Source organism: Balaenoptera musculus, chromosome 7 (genome assembly GCF_009873245.2).
Source record: "Balaenoptera musculus isolate JJ_BM4_2016_0621 chromosome 7, mBalMus1.pri.v3, whole genome shotgun sequence".
NCBI lineage: Eukaryota > Metazoa > Chordata > Mammalia > Artiodactyla > Balaenopteridae > Balaenoptera > Balaenoptera musculus.
In genome coordinates, this window is record NC_045791.1 from 51,303,805 (window position 1) to 51,318,621 (window position 14,817).

Here is a 14,817-nt window from a genome sequence, read left to right on the forward strand (position 1 = left end):
TATAAATAATAATTAATTGCCTTAACTCTTTTACTTTATACCCTATCATTTTGTGCTCCCTGATGGGTTTCTTTTTTCAGGTGGACAATGTGATAGTTCTGTTGTAGAGAGATTTTTTGATGTACCCTATAAGGGCTTATGGAATAATATATTCTGGGCCAAGAACTAAATCTATCTTACTTATGTCATACAAACTGATGTCTGTGTGATGATAGTTCATATGGAAACAAAATATTAATGTAAATGTTTCCTAACAGAAATTCTTAGAAGCTCCCATTGTTTATGGAAGATGTTACCTAGTAAAAAATTAGTTTGTCTTTTATATTCAAATAATAAATTTTCAATTGTATGTCTAAACAACTAGTAAAAAATATGTACAATTAAACTACCATTTGCCGCATAGGATTTTATAATCAGTGCAAACTTGCTCCTTCACATTTTTTTCTACCACTTTACAGTCATATTCAGGATTTTGTTACATATCTGAATCTCAACTGTTCTCACAGCTTGGTCCATGCAATATTTTGTTATCCTCAGTTAAATATGAGAGTATGTTCTTTCAGGGATTTATTAACAATTTAGCCCTTTTCAGGCTTAAATCCAGAAAAAATACCCTATTGCACAAATTGGGGAGATAAAAATACTAGAGTAAACAAATATTTTGAGGGGCTACTATGTGCAAGAAGACAAATCCAAACAAAACAAAAACTTGTAGAAGTATAAGTGTAGGACTATGTCTTACAAATAATGATGTCCTTCAAAGCATTTACAATTTGATTGAAGAGGTGGGACATATACATATGTAATTCATAATTCCCAAGTAAGATTCATAAAGCATATTAGTAATCAGCATAGACAAAAAGTACTTAAGTCAAGGAAGAACTAGATGACCATATAGTATTGTATTGTGTACTCAGTCAATTGATTAATTGTCATATAAGAGAAGCTTTATGAAAGAGGTAGACTGCGATCTATACCTTAAGGGATGGAAAGGATTTGGAAAAATGGAAAGGACTTGATAGAGCTTCCCAGATGAAAGGAATAATGTGAGCCAAGATGGGGGTGAGCACGGCGTATTCTTGAGATAGTGATGATGTGGCCGGCCTGATGAAGCTAAGGGTTTAAACTGGGGAGTAGTGGAATCAAGCTTTGTAAGTAGGATTTGGCCAATTTATGGACGGGTTTGAAAGCTAATCAATGGAATTTGAATTTCTTCCAGGTACCTCTTAGGAGCAAGTAAAGGGAAATGATGTCAAGAAAATGCTATTTGGGGAGGATGAAAGGTAGTGTACAGCTTGGGAGGAACGGGGAGAGACTGACACAGAGAAATCTTGCAGTAAGCCAAGTGAGAAGTGATGAAGACCCAATAAGCGTGCTGTCTGAGAGAACGAAAAGGAAGGGATAGATAAACTGGATGCTTTGAATTTGAAAATGAAAAAAAGCACAAAACTTTTAGATCATGTGGTACAGGAGGGCAGTGTCTGCAGATTAAGTCATTTATATAATTTCTTAGAGAACTTTGAGCCCTGAGCAAATTTTTAAAGGAAATTCTGAAAGTCTTACTTTTTAAAAAAAAATTTATTTATTTTATTTATTTATTTTTGGCTGCGTTGGGTCTTCGTTGCTGCACGCGGGCTTTCTCCAGTTGCAGTGAGCGGGGGCTACTTTTCGTTGCAGTGCGCGGGCTTCTCATTGCCGTGGCTTCTCTTGTTGTGGAGCACGGGCTCTAGGCACGTGGGCTCAGTAGTTGTGGCTCACGGGCTCTAGAGCACAGGCTCAATAGTTGTGGTGCAGGGCTTAGTTGCTCCGCAGCATGTGGGATCTTCCCGGACCAGGGATCGAACCCGTGTCCCCTGCATTGGCAGGTGGATTCTTAACCACTGCACTACCAGGGAAGCTCCTGAAAGTCTTACTTTTAATCCACTCATAGTTTCACTGATATAAAAAAATATTTACTGAGTACCTGTTATGTGGCAGACACTGTTCTAGGAATACCAGAATGAACTGGGGATATACCATGAACAAAACACAAAATCACTGCTTTCATGGAGTTTACATTCTAGTGGCAGAAATCCCACAATGAACTGGAAAAATATGCAAAATATATGATATTATAGATGGTGATAAGGATTATGAATTAAAGCAGGGAAGGGGAATTGGGAATAACAGGTAGGGTACGGAGATAAATTTAAATAGGTTGGTAAAAGAAGGCCTTGTTGGGAAGTTGATATTGAGCAAAAACCCAGTGGAGGTGAGCAATCAGGTCAAGTGGCAGTATGGGGAAAAGAGCAGTGCAGGCAAAAGGAATAGCTAGCAGTAAGGCCTTGAGGCGGTGCCGTTCCTGGTGAGGGCAGAAGCAGGGCTGGGGGTGGGGTGTGGAGGCCACTGTGAGTACTTTGGCTTTTACTGAATGAGACAGGGAGTCGTTGGAGAATTTTAATCTCTGACTTAGGTAAGAGTATCAGTCTGTCTTGGTTGATTTGAGCCAATGCTCTTACTTTTGTTCTTTTTCTAGCCAGAAGAATTGGGTTTCTTTTTTTTTTTTGTAATTGATAAAGGTCCTAGTTTATTTTCTTCTGCCTTGTATTACTTTTATCTGGAATTTAGCTTTAACTCTGGCACGCAAAAACATATTCCCAGTAAACGGCTATCTTTTAAATGACCCTCCCCCAAAGAGTAGTAAGCTAGTTCCTATTATGAGAATAAACCAATGGTCTTTCATATATTTTTTGAACAAGTACCCCAAGAGTAACATACATACTCACTTCCACATTTTCAGATTGATATTGAAAACTTTTCATTATAAGTTTAAACATTTGCCAAGGTTGTAATTTCTAGAGTATTGTAAATAATGACTTTTTAGTAGGCTTTAAAATAACTCATTAAAATCTATTTAGCAAAAGCTAACTATAGTAATTTAAAAATTCATTTAAAAATGCATAAACAAGTTGTTCTTTAACAGTGGGAAATTTTTATCTTATTCTTTTTTTTCTAGAACTCATATTTCCATTCCACTTCTCCCAGAGAGTGTTGTCCTACTGAAAATACAGGCAGTCCTTGCATAAAAATGTGCAAAATTACCATGCAAAATAATCTTAATAATCAGTAGGAACAATTGTGATTGTCCTGTGACCTTTAAATTTTTTGTCAGAACATTAAAAACTGTCTTACTGCCAGTTATAAATGTATAGGAAAATGAAAAACATTGAGACCAATATTTACTTAGTACACTGCAATTAGAAACATTGGAAATGAAAGTATTTTATTTTTCTGTAAAAAACTTATTAAGAGTAAACAGTTTTCACCGTCTTCTTTTTGTCCTGTAACTTACAATACAGAGTGATCATCTTTCTATGACTTAGTGAATTGTCATACTTCTAAGTTTGGATCAGCTTCCAACATTTTATCCTTGCACTTTTTAAAAAAAATAAATTTATTTATTTATTTATGGCTGCGTTGGGTCTTCGCTGCTGCGTGCGGGCTTTCTCTAGTTGCGGTGAACGGAGGCTACTCTTCATTGCAGTGCGAGGGCTTCATTGTGGTGGCTCCTCTCGTTGCGGAGCATGGGCTCTAGGCGCGCGGGCTTCAGTAGTTGTGGACTGCGGGCTCTGGAGTGCAGGCTCAGTAGTTGTGGCGCATGGGCTTAGTTGCTCCATGGCATGTGGGATCTTCCCAGACCAGGGCTCGAACCCGTGTCCCCTGCATTGGCAGGCGGATTGTTAACCGCTGCGCCACCAGGGAAGTCCTCCAAGAGTTCTTTTAAAATGAAATTTTTTTGCCAGTATTACTTCTTCTAGGACACCATTATCCGTTTTGTCAATAACCACTGTCCTCTTTAAGTCACAAAGTTCACCTGCACCAAGGTCAGCTGGCTGCAGATCTAGAGTCTCTTCACTGGTGGCACTGTCAACATTCCCATGCTCAGCTATTTCTTCTAGAACTTCATTCTGTTCAACTCAAATTCCACTTTTGGCATTATCACTTTTAATTCTTTGCTACATTTTCATTTTTGTTGGCCAATGCCCTCTCTCAGTCATCTATTTTTGTAAAATATTATGTAGATTTATCACTGGCAGACAGGAGGTAAGACAACCGCAAGCTTCGTTGTCTGAATGTGAACTGAATAACAGATGCACAGTGACCAATCACCAAGGACTTTGAAAGAAGAGACATGATGGGTCACTGACCTTGACGCTCATCTGTTATTTATGTAGTGATTTGTGGACTGAAGAGCTAGAAGGCGAAATTTCTATTTTATGCAATTATTCACAGTTAATATACCATAGTAATTGAAATCTGAACCCTGTTTGAAGGATTGGTGTTATTTAACAAAATGGTGGTAACTGAAATTCATGCATATTGGAAACATTCAAAGAAAGGATTGTCCATGTATTTTTATACTTGAAAATCTTTTATTAGTCACCTCTTAAGCCTCTCTGCAACAGAAATGTACATAAATTAGAATTTTAACTGTTTTATGTCCTTGATTCTTAAGTAGTAAAAAAATTCTGAGCTGATTAACATTATAATTATTACTATAATTGAGCAAACAACATAAATATGTTTATATCAAAAGTAAAAATTTATCAAAAATTATTTCAATCTGATGAATTGGGCTATTTTCCTTTCATTGAGACCATATATCTTTGGCTGAGTATTGTTTTCTGCTGGCATGAGACAGAGTTTAGGATCAGTAATATTCCTGTTTTTCATTTCTATAGATATAATCCCTGAGAAAATGTGTTCACATAGACAACTAGATGGGAATGAGAGGAATTTTATTATGGCAGTGCCACTCATTTTGTGGATTCTTTCCAAGTTATTTGTCAAAAATGCTCTTTGACTTTTGTTGAAAACAAGGAATTGGAAACATTCTGACTTGTGAAAGCAGTTGTTACCCAGTCATCAGAATGTTTTCTTTATTTTCCTGGAAGCATACCAAAAAGGCTTTGCCAAGACATAGCAACTCCAGGGCAGCCACATATACCTACCTGTGCTGGCTGTATACTGTACAACTCCTGAGACAGTGTTCACATGGCACTCTACTTGAATGGAATGAGCTGGAATTATGCAGTGCACAACTTACACAGTTGTATGTGGTGGCCTTCTAAATTATTCCTTTTTTTTTTTTACTTAACACCAACTTGTTCTATCCAGTAGGTTAAATGAAGTACACAAAATTTTCTGTATATACTGGCACATTTACATATATTGATAATGATTATCACAATTAGCATACCGAACATTTAATGACATAGCAATACTTAGTGGAAAGATGTATTAATAAGGTAAAAACAACAAATAAGATTGTTATTTTTAGAAACCAAGTCTTTTGAAAAGCTCAGTATGATGTCAAAAGGACTCCAACCCCATGCCAAGCTCAGTATCTGCCAAGAGTCTTTTATGTCTCATCTCCACGGTGGCTCTTTATTTCCCTAAGACTTGGATTCACAGATGGCACACTTGTTTTCTTGAACAGTGTCATTAATTTATTTAACTTATGAATGCTAATTATATGTTTCTGAGTGCATCGAATCTATTAGCATTTGCAGTGGTCTTTTTGATAAAGCATGTGGTAAAGAGGAACTGCTCCTGCCCATACCCTTCAGGACCTGCTCTTCTCTTGGCAGGTTGAAGCAGTCTAATACATACTGATATGCACTTTTTTGGGTCATTTTTTTTTGAGATATAATTGACATATAGCCGATATACACTTTTAAGCAATAATTCACAACCAGGGAACATCAGGCAATGGAAGCAAAAGTATGAATTGCGCTCTGCAGCAATCTGAAATAACAGAACAAATGACAATATAGTGAATTCTGTTATTTGAGAATCATTTATTACATGCTGTTATGATTCTAGAAGCCCCTCCTCTGAGTTAGGTAGAGCCTATATTTACTATACATCAAACTTAGCACCATAGCCACAAACAGCCATTGCCACACTTCAATGACAACCATGGAAAGAATGCCCCATCTTCAATCAATCGCAATTGTGTCCTTGAATGACAACACCAACAATAACATCACTATCCATGAAGGACAAAGTGTCTGATATTACAGTTAACTACAAAGTTCATAATTTTTGAAGAAATGTTAATAAGATATTAATTTCCAAATTGAGGTTGTGATGGAGAATTAAGTGTAAATATCCTTTCATTATAATAGTTAACATTTATATACCACATCCTAAGTGCCTTCACTGTCATAATTTTATCTTTCCAATATCCTTATGTTAGTTGAGAAAGTACTAATATTTTCTGTTTTACAAGTCAGAAAACTCAGGATAAGAGAAGTTTAGTTAAGCTACATGATAGATAAGTGGCAGAGAAGAATCTTAACCCTGAAACAAAATCTCATATACTTTTCTTCTCTACTAAACTGTTTACCAGATGTTGAGATAGTAAACCTTTCATTTTTCTTCCATTTTGGGTCCAACATAGGTTCTTCTTCTTCTTTTTTAAAAATATATTTATTTATTTAGGTTGCACCGGGTCTTAGTTGTGGCACTCCAGGATCTTCGTTGTGGCATGCATGCAGGATCTAGTTCCCCAACCAGGGATCGAACCCTGCCCCCCTGCATTGGGAGCACGGCATCTTACCCACTGGACTACCAAGGAAGTCCCCAACGTATGTTCTTCTATTTGTGCAAAAGAATCACCTGATGCCCTTGATTAGAATGCAGATTCTAGTATCCCACATAATTCAGTTGAGGTGGTCTGACATGCGGAATTAAAATAAAATCACCCAAATGAGAACGGAGGCCATTTATTCAGATCTTGCTATAGCAAGAGAGTCAGGACCATCATTTGCCTTTGATAGAAGCTCAAAGGCAGATAGGGGAGCGGGAAAGCTTTATAAAAGTGGAAAAAAGGGGAAGGTCTCAGGTATACTTTGGAGGTTGTTGGCCTGGGAAAGCTGGAGTCCAGCTACTAGAATCAGGGAGTATTTTATCTCATTGGTATGGGGAGCATATTTGGCTTTCTCTGACTGGTCCCAAGTTGAAAGTAGGGGTAAAAATAGGGAAGTTGGCAGTCATTGACCACCTCCTGGTCCAACTGCTGCAGAAGTTGTGGTTTGGCTTCCTGGACTTCTTGTGTGGTTCAGAGTTCTTTTGTCATATACAGTCTGGCCATTTTGTATATTGTCTCTCATACCATATTCTGAGAAACACACTGGGCCTCTGGTGTTCCTTTCACCCTGGTCTCCTTCCTCCTTTAAGCTGGCTAGACTATAAACTCCGTGCGAGCTATGGACCATCTTTTTGTTTGTTTGTTTGTTTTTAATTTATGTATTTATTTATGGCTGTGTTGGGTCTTCGTTTCTGTGCGAGGGCTTTCTCTAGTCGCGGCGAGTGGGGGCCACTCTTCATCGCGGTGCGCAGGCCTCTCACTGTCGCGGCCTCTCTTGTTGTGGAGCACAGGTTCCAGACGCGCAGGCTCAGTAGTTGTGGCTCACGGGCCTAGTTGCTCCGCGGCATGTGGGATCTTCCCAGACCAGGGCTTGAACCCGTGTTCCCTGCATTGGCAGGCAGATTCTCAACCACTGCGCCACCAGGTGAAGCCCTATGGACCATCTTTCACCACGCTATTACCAGTGCCTAGGCACTCAATAAAATCTTGCAAATGAATGAATGATAAATGAAAATATTTGATATTGTCTTTTGTAGGAACAATAACATGAACTTTGTGGTGTAGCATATGTACGTCTTTATGTGATTGGACTGTGCCACCAGGAAGAAAGACTGGAGGCTGCTCCTTCCAGCTACTCTGTTCGAAATACTGTAACCTGAATCCTTGGCCCTGGCTGCTCTCAGTTTTTCTCAAAGCTCCAAGTTAACCCACTGTGTACACATCAGTCCCAGGGGCTTCCCCAGCACTCCTCCAGAGTGCTCTGCTGGGGGCGGGACGGAGTTCGTGGGAAAGCGGCAACTACTTCTAGCATTTTGAAGGCAACCTGAACCCCAGACCTTTAAGTTTGCTGCATTCTCGCCAACCCCGACTCCCAATTCCACTCCACCCTTAAGGCCTGGGCTGGGGAGAGCTACTGAAAGAGGGAAAAGGGGGCCCCCCAGCTCCTATATATGGTCCTAATTCAGGACTTACAGCGTTTGTCTAGAGAGAAAACGCTCGGCAGTGTCTGTGCGTGGGGTGGGGATGCGGGCACAGGTCCCGGGAGAAGGGCAAAAGCTAGCGGCGCAGGCGGTCTCCTCGGGGAAGCCGTCCCACCTGCTGCCGGGGAGCCCGCCGGGGAGGGGCCGCAGCCACGCGCCCGCGCGCCCACCCCGCCCCTGCCCGCAGCGCGGCCCCGCCAGCCGGGAGTTACCGCGAGTTACCCCGCGCCCCAGCCGCGTGGGGGGCCGTTCGGTTGGAGGCGGGGAGCAGCCGGGGCACCAAAATAGGAGCCGCTTGTGGGCTGGAGCTGCACTAGCAGGCAGCCTCCGCCGCGCCTCTTCCAAAGATGGTCAGAGGGTCCGGAGGCGCCCCCGCCCCCGCTCGCCACTAGCCCGCGGGTCCGCAGCGCGACCGGGAGCCGCCGCCGGAGGTGAGTGCGGGGCAAGGCCAGCCGGCGGGGAGCGAGCGGGGCCGGGCGCGGGGGAGCGAGGCCAGCCCGCGGTAGAGGCGCGGAGACAATGGCCGCGCGGGCGGCGGGCCGGGCCGAGCGCGGGGCCGTCCGCGGCGCCCTCCCCACACCTGTGCGGCGTCCCGGGGTGGAGGGACGCGGGCGCCCGGCCCGGCGGCGGCGCGCGGCGCCCTCGAGGCGAGTCCCTGTGCCAGGCCCCCGGGCGGGGCGGTCTCCGGGCGGAAACGCGGGCCGGGGGCCGGGCGCGCGGCGCGCGGAAAGCCCTGCGGCAGCCGGGGAGCGGGCACGCGGATGGAGGGGCCAACGTCCGGCCGTTTTCCTTTGCGTCCTTCCTTGAGCAGAAAGGCACAGGATTTCCCTTTTCCGAGACTTCTTCTGTCCAGTTATATTTCGATCATCCCTTTCCTGGCATCTCGATTCGACTTGAAAGGGAGACGGAACTCGGGGAAAAGGTTGAATTGGGGCCGAGCCGAGCCGGCCAAGGTCCAGCCTCGAGTGGGGTGACCTCTTGGACACTTGGTTTGCCAAGTGGGGGCTCTCTCTAGGACCGGCAACTCGGAGACTGGGTCAATGGGGTAGCAAATCAATATTTCTTCTCGAAAGGACCCCTGAGCAATCCGGGGGCCTCATATCAGACTCCGAGCTACCCTGCATTGAAATTGACCATCATATATATTATGAAATAGTGTGTCCACATTTTGCATTTGTGACAGAGTGCTGAATTTAGTCTAGTTTTGTATATTCGATGCTGATCAATCATTATAATGACAGGAATATTTAGCATTGATTATGAGGTAATGCGCACAATTGAAAACACGTTTATTGTTTCATGTTTATTGCAGCCATGGCTCTAAAAGGACAAGAAGATTATATTTACCTTTTCAAGGATTCGACGCATCCAGTGGATTTTCTGGATGCATTCAAAACATTTTACTTGGATGGATTATTTACTGATATTACCCTTCAGTGTCCTTCAGGCATAATCTTCCATTGTCACCGAGCTGTTTTAGCTGCTTGCAGCAATTATTTTAAAGCAATGTTCACAGCTGACATGAAAGAAAAATTTAAAAATAAAATAAAAATCTCTGGCATCCACCATGATATCTTGGAAGGCCTTGTAAATTATGCGTACACGTCCCAAATTGAGATAACTAAAAGAAATGTTCAAAGCCTGCTTGAAGCAGCAGATCTGCTACAGTTCCTTTCGGTAAAGAAAGCATGTGAGCAGTTTTTGGTAAGGCACTTGGATATTGATAATTGTATTGGAATGCACTCCTTTGCAGAATTTCACGTGTGTCCAGAACTAGAGAAGGAATCTCGAAGAATTCTATGCTCAAGGTTTAAGGAAGTATGGCAACAAGAAGAATTTCTGGAAATCAGCCTTGAAAAGTTTCTCTTTATCTTGTCCAGAAAGAATCTCAGTGTTTGGAAAGAAGAAGCTGTCATAGAGCCAGTTATCAAGTGGACTGCTCATGATGTAGAAAATCGAATTGAATGCCTGTATAATCTACTAAGCTATATCAACATAGATATAGATCCAGTGTATTTAAAAACAGCTTTGGGCCTTCAAAGAAGCTGCCTGTTAACTGAAAATAAGATCCGATCTCTCATATACAATGCTTTGAATCCCATGCATAAAGAGATTTCTCAGAGGTCCACAGCCACAATGTATATCATTGGAGGCTATTACTGGCATCCTTTATCAGAGGTGCACGTATGGGATCCTTTGACAAATGTTTGGATCCAGGGAGCAGAAATACCAGATTACACTAGGGAGAGCTATGGTGTTACATGTTTGGGACCCAATATTTATGTAACTGGGGGTTACAGAACGGATAACATAGAAGCTCTTGACACAGTGTGGATCTATAACAGTGAAAGTGATGAATGGACAGAAGGTTTGCCAATGCTCAATGCCAGGTATTATCACTGTGCAGTCACCTTGGGTGGCTGTGTCTATGCTTTAGGTGGTTACAGAAAAGGGGCTCCAGCAGAAGAGGCCGAGTTCTATGATCCACTAAAAGAGAAATGGATTCCTATTGCAAACATGATTAAAGGTAAATGCAGATTGTGTTCATTCTGTATTTTTTAGGTGTTTGAGGTTAGGCCAAGGGTCTCTCACTTCTCTCACAGATAACGTTGAAAAGAATTTATCACTTTGGAATGCTACCTAGGAACTATAGTGGCTTATACAAATAATGTTACACAGAATGTTCCAAGTGAAAATATAGTATAGCAGTCCCCAACTTGACTGAGAGTTATGTGATCAGAGTATGCTGCCCAGGCTAGAAAAGAAATATTATTTATATAAGAAAACAGTATAATTCATTCTTCTTATTCTACAGCCTGTTTTGAATCTACATCTTGCTTTGAGTCTTAAGAATTTATATTTAAATCAAAGGCTAAATGAAGAGAGAAAGCTGGGTAGTTTTATTCATGTTTAATTTTCTTTTTTTTTTTTTTGCTTGCTCTTGGCATTGAACCTTTTTGATTCTGCTTTTAAATGTTCAGCTTTTTTTCCTCTCATCATCTGATCATCTGTGTTTTAAAAGGTCTTTCATTAAAACCTTGAAAAGTTTGGTCCCTATAGGGTGTAACAAATTACATTCTCTCAAAAACTAGAGACAAACACCCTCTGCTCTTTGGGATTCCAGTCTTGTCTTAGAGGGTAAAGGAGAGGGGCAGGTCCCCTACCTCCCACACATGGCCCACACAGTGGCTATTGGATCTCAGCATCTGTCTGATAAACACTGTATTTTCTGCTGTGTTTGGCACTAGATTAGCCTTGTCTTTCTCTCCCACTGTAAAAAAAGTTAAGCTAGAATCTCACTTATTTCATTACATTTATTCATTGGTGCTGGGGAGTTGCACACAAACTGGTACGTTGTTACCAAATTTGAGTCATTTTATTCCAGATGTTTCTTCCCAGGCCTTTCTGTTTCTTTTTTAATGCTAGTGAGGGTGTGGGAATCTGACCTGGTCTGGGAATCTGACCCGGTATGTTTCTTGGATGAGAACAGGAAGCCTGAGAGGCAGAATGTCCTTGTGACCAAACATGCTGCTTCTGAAGCCAAACTGCCTGGATCCAAATCCTGACTTTCACCTTACTTGCTGGTGAGCTTGGGCAAATGGTTTAATCTCCCTGTGCCCCAGTTTTGCCATCTGTACAATGGGGGTCACAATATTACATAGCTTAGTTCTGAAAGGATTAATTGAGTTTATTCACGTGAAGTGCTTAGGACAGTGTCTGGCACAGAGTAAGCACTCAGTAAGTGTTAGGCATTATAGTCATGAACATCTTATAGAAGAACATGTCAGCTTTGACAGGGCAGAAATATCTTTCATATTCAATTACAACCGCTCTCCTGCACATCCGAAGGTTGCGAAGTAGTTGACAGGATGGGAGAAGGTGGCTTAACGCCTGCTGCGATAGCTGCTCTGGTTTTTGACTCTGCCTGAGCTTGACCCCCCAATTTACTAATTCACCCAGTCCTCTCCCCAGGGTGGCTCTTAATGTCCTGACTCCTTTCCTACAAAAGAAACAAGGAAAGTTCAAATATTTTAGCAGCTGTTGTAAACCTGGATATATTTCTGCCTCTGTTTCTTAAGGATAAGATCACAATTTCAGTGGTTCTGCAGTTTAGAATATATTTCTTTGAGGATTGAAATGTATTACTTTACCGAAATGTTGTTAAATCATGTGTGAAACAGTGCTTCCTGAAAAGAAAGTGCTGCAATGGTGTCTCCACTGTGAAGAAGGCCACACGTGTTCTTGCCTTAGCCTTGAGTGGAATGGAAGACCCTCGTATGCTGAAGTCCTCCCCTACCCCCCAGCTGGGTCTGAAATTCCAGAGTTTTATACTTTTAACTTAAGTTTTGATTCCTGATTTTATCTGACCATCCCAGGGAAGGGTAACACTTCTGTCAGTTCTGTGCACTTTTTGCTAGTACTGGTTCTGATGGGTGGACTCATGCTGAACTTTAAGTTTCCCATTTGTCTCTAGAAAGGATAACACTATGTTCCCCAGTTTGTTTTATTTTGTAGCCATGAAGTGAACTAGCAGCTTTCCCTGGTAATGAGCACTGAAGTTGGGCAGAGTCAAGTTTCAAATTCATTTCCTTTTTTAGTTTACGGGTGTACAGAGAAGAAATAAATACTTGGCTGTTTAGAAAGTCCTAACTTTTTTTCCCCTCATCATAACTGCCCTGCTTATAAACTCACTCTTGTTTTGGAGTAGAAATGCACAGGGAGATTGAACTGCACCAGCCCATCTAATAGGCTAAGTAAAAAGTTGGTTGAAAGACTTAAACTGACAATTTCAACTAAAACGAGCCTCCTCATCTTTCTTCCTCACGTCTTCTTCCCCTGCTGAATCCATTTCTTCCTTATTTTTCTGTGGCATCAGTGTTTCCCAGTTTTCTGAGCTCAGGACCTCAGAATGAGTCTTGTTTGTCTTGGACGCAGTCAGTCATCAAGGCCCATCTGTTCTGCCGGTGTCTCTTACCTTGGTATCCTTCCCTCCGACTCAAGGCCCAGTCTAAAGTCAGGCCCTCAGTACTTCGCACCTGGGCCAATACCTAGCTCTTTCTGGCTCTTGCCCTTCTACCCCTGTAGTCCCTCCCTTCCTCTGTTTAAAAACCTTAAAAGTCCTGCTAAATTAAGTCCATGTTTCTTACTTGGGCATCAGGATCCTTTGCCATGTGGCTTCAGTTTACCACGTCAGCTTTAATTCCCACACGACAGCCCCAGGTGTGCCACCTGCCCTGCCCAAGTGCTGGGAATCAAACTCGGCTACGTGACATTGTCCAATAAGCACTCACCTTTCCCTCTGCCTAGGATGGCTTCCTCTCACCTGTGCCCGCCAAAGGCTACCTACCGAGGCCCAGGTCAAATTCTGCCACTGCCTGCCATGATTCCCCTAGTCAAAGCAGTGTCCCCTTGCTCTGAACGTTCATAGGAGTTCTCTACCCTGTGTTCTAATTATTTGTGTAAATGTCTCACCCCTTTTAGAAAAAGGTGCAGGGAGCCTTTTTTTTTTTTTTATTCTTCTATCCTTCATAGCATCTAGCACAATGCCTTGTATCTACTGTCAATAATAACAAAAGCAATAATAATCTTAGTCCAATATTCATTGCAAAACCGAACGAAAGAGCAATCTGAAGATGTGATTTTAATTAACACACAGGCGTGGGAAATGCTACTGCCTGTGTCTTACATGAAGTTATCTACGTCATCGGCGGCCACTGCGGATACAGAGGAAGCTGCACCTATGACAAGGTCCAGAGCTACAATTCAGACATCAATGAATGGAGCCTCATCACCTCCAGTCCACATCCAGGTAACAAATTACTGTCTCAAATAGTACATGATGTGATGCATCTTAGCATAAGGGATGGCTAAAAATGGGCTGGAAGTAGAAAGTGCTAAATTTGTAGTAGGCTACACATGGGTATAATTAAAGGCTCAAAATTTTCACATGTTCATCTAACAATAATCACAATTGGCTTATTCCAACTAGATGACATCTACAAATACTTTCCCTGATGTCTTTACATGACACATATTTTAAGCCTGTGTGGTTAAAAGAATTAGTTTCTTCTTAAATTTTTTTTACTGAGATTCTTTTTTTGTGTTTCCTATTCCTTAGTTATATGCTTTCTTTCATTTACTACATGCATTATATAAAACACAATTTTTATTAACAGTTAAAAACCACTAGTCTATGAAATAGTTGGGAAGGATACCTGTTGATTCAGTTCAGCAGGAAATGATTTTTTTTTTTTTTTTAGAAGCATGTTCTTTCTGGGTTTCAATAGCTATTAAGCACTTCCTCCTGTGATGTGCAGGGCCCTGTGTTGGCCTTAACAGTTGTCTACCCACAAAGAATGGCCTGCCTTCTGTGGTGTCCTTTGTTCTTTGACTTGTCTCTTTGGGTAGAGCTCAGGGGGAAGGATAAACCTGTTACAGTTACCTGGTTAAGGTTAAGCCATCTGATTAAGGTTTTTTTCATTAGGAAAGATTCATATCACCATATCACCATACTACTTTGAATCATTTTCCATATAGCATCTGGCTTTTGTGTGAGTCACTGGAGAGCATAGTTGGAATTCACGAGCTTGAACCATCTGAGAATAATAATGATAGCTAACCTTCTTGAGCACTTTCCATAGGTCAGGTACTGACTGAGCACTTTGCATGTAATATTACCTTAAATTCTAACTACAATCCTGT

The 14,817-nt window shown here is 41.7% G+C and overlaps 1 protein-coding gene across 3 annotated transcripts in view; it reads left to right on the top strand.

The window, feature by feature from the left end:
- The window catches only part of LOC118898200 (kelch-like protein 23), a 40,730-nt gene that overhangs the window by 14,424 nt on the left and 11,489 nt on the right, over positions 1–14,817 (top strand). The window contains exons 2-4 of one of the 3 annotated variants that reach the window (XM_036858252.1): positions 1,220–1,283; positions 9,428–10,642; positions 13,772–13,924. In XM_036858252.1, coding sequence (XP_036714147.1) covers positions 1,247–1,283; positions 9,428–10,642; positions 13,772–13,924 — 1,405 coding nt within the window. In that variant the 5' untranslated portion in view covers positions 1,220–1,246. Of the gene's footprint in view, positions 1–1,219; positions 1,284–8,319; positions 8,547–9,427; positions 10,643–13,771; positions 13,925–14,817 lie in introns of those variants that run through there. The other 2 variants (XM_036858254.1, XM_036858253.1) reach the window with 2 other exon arrangements.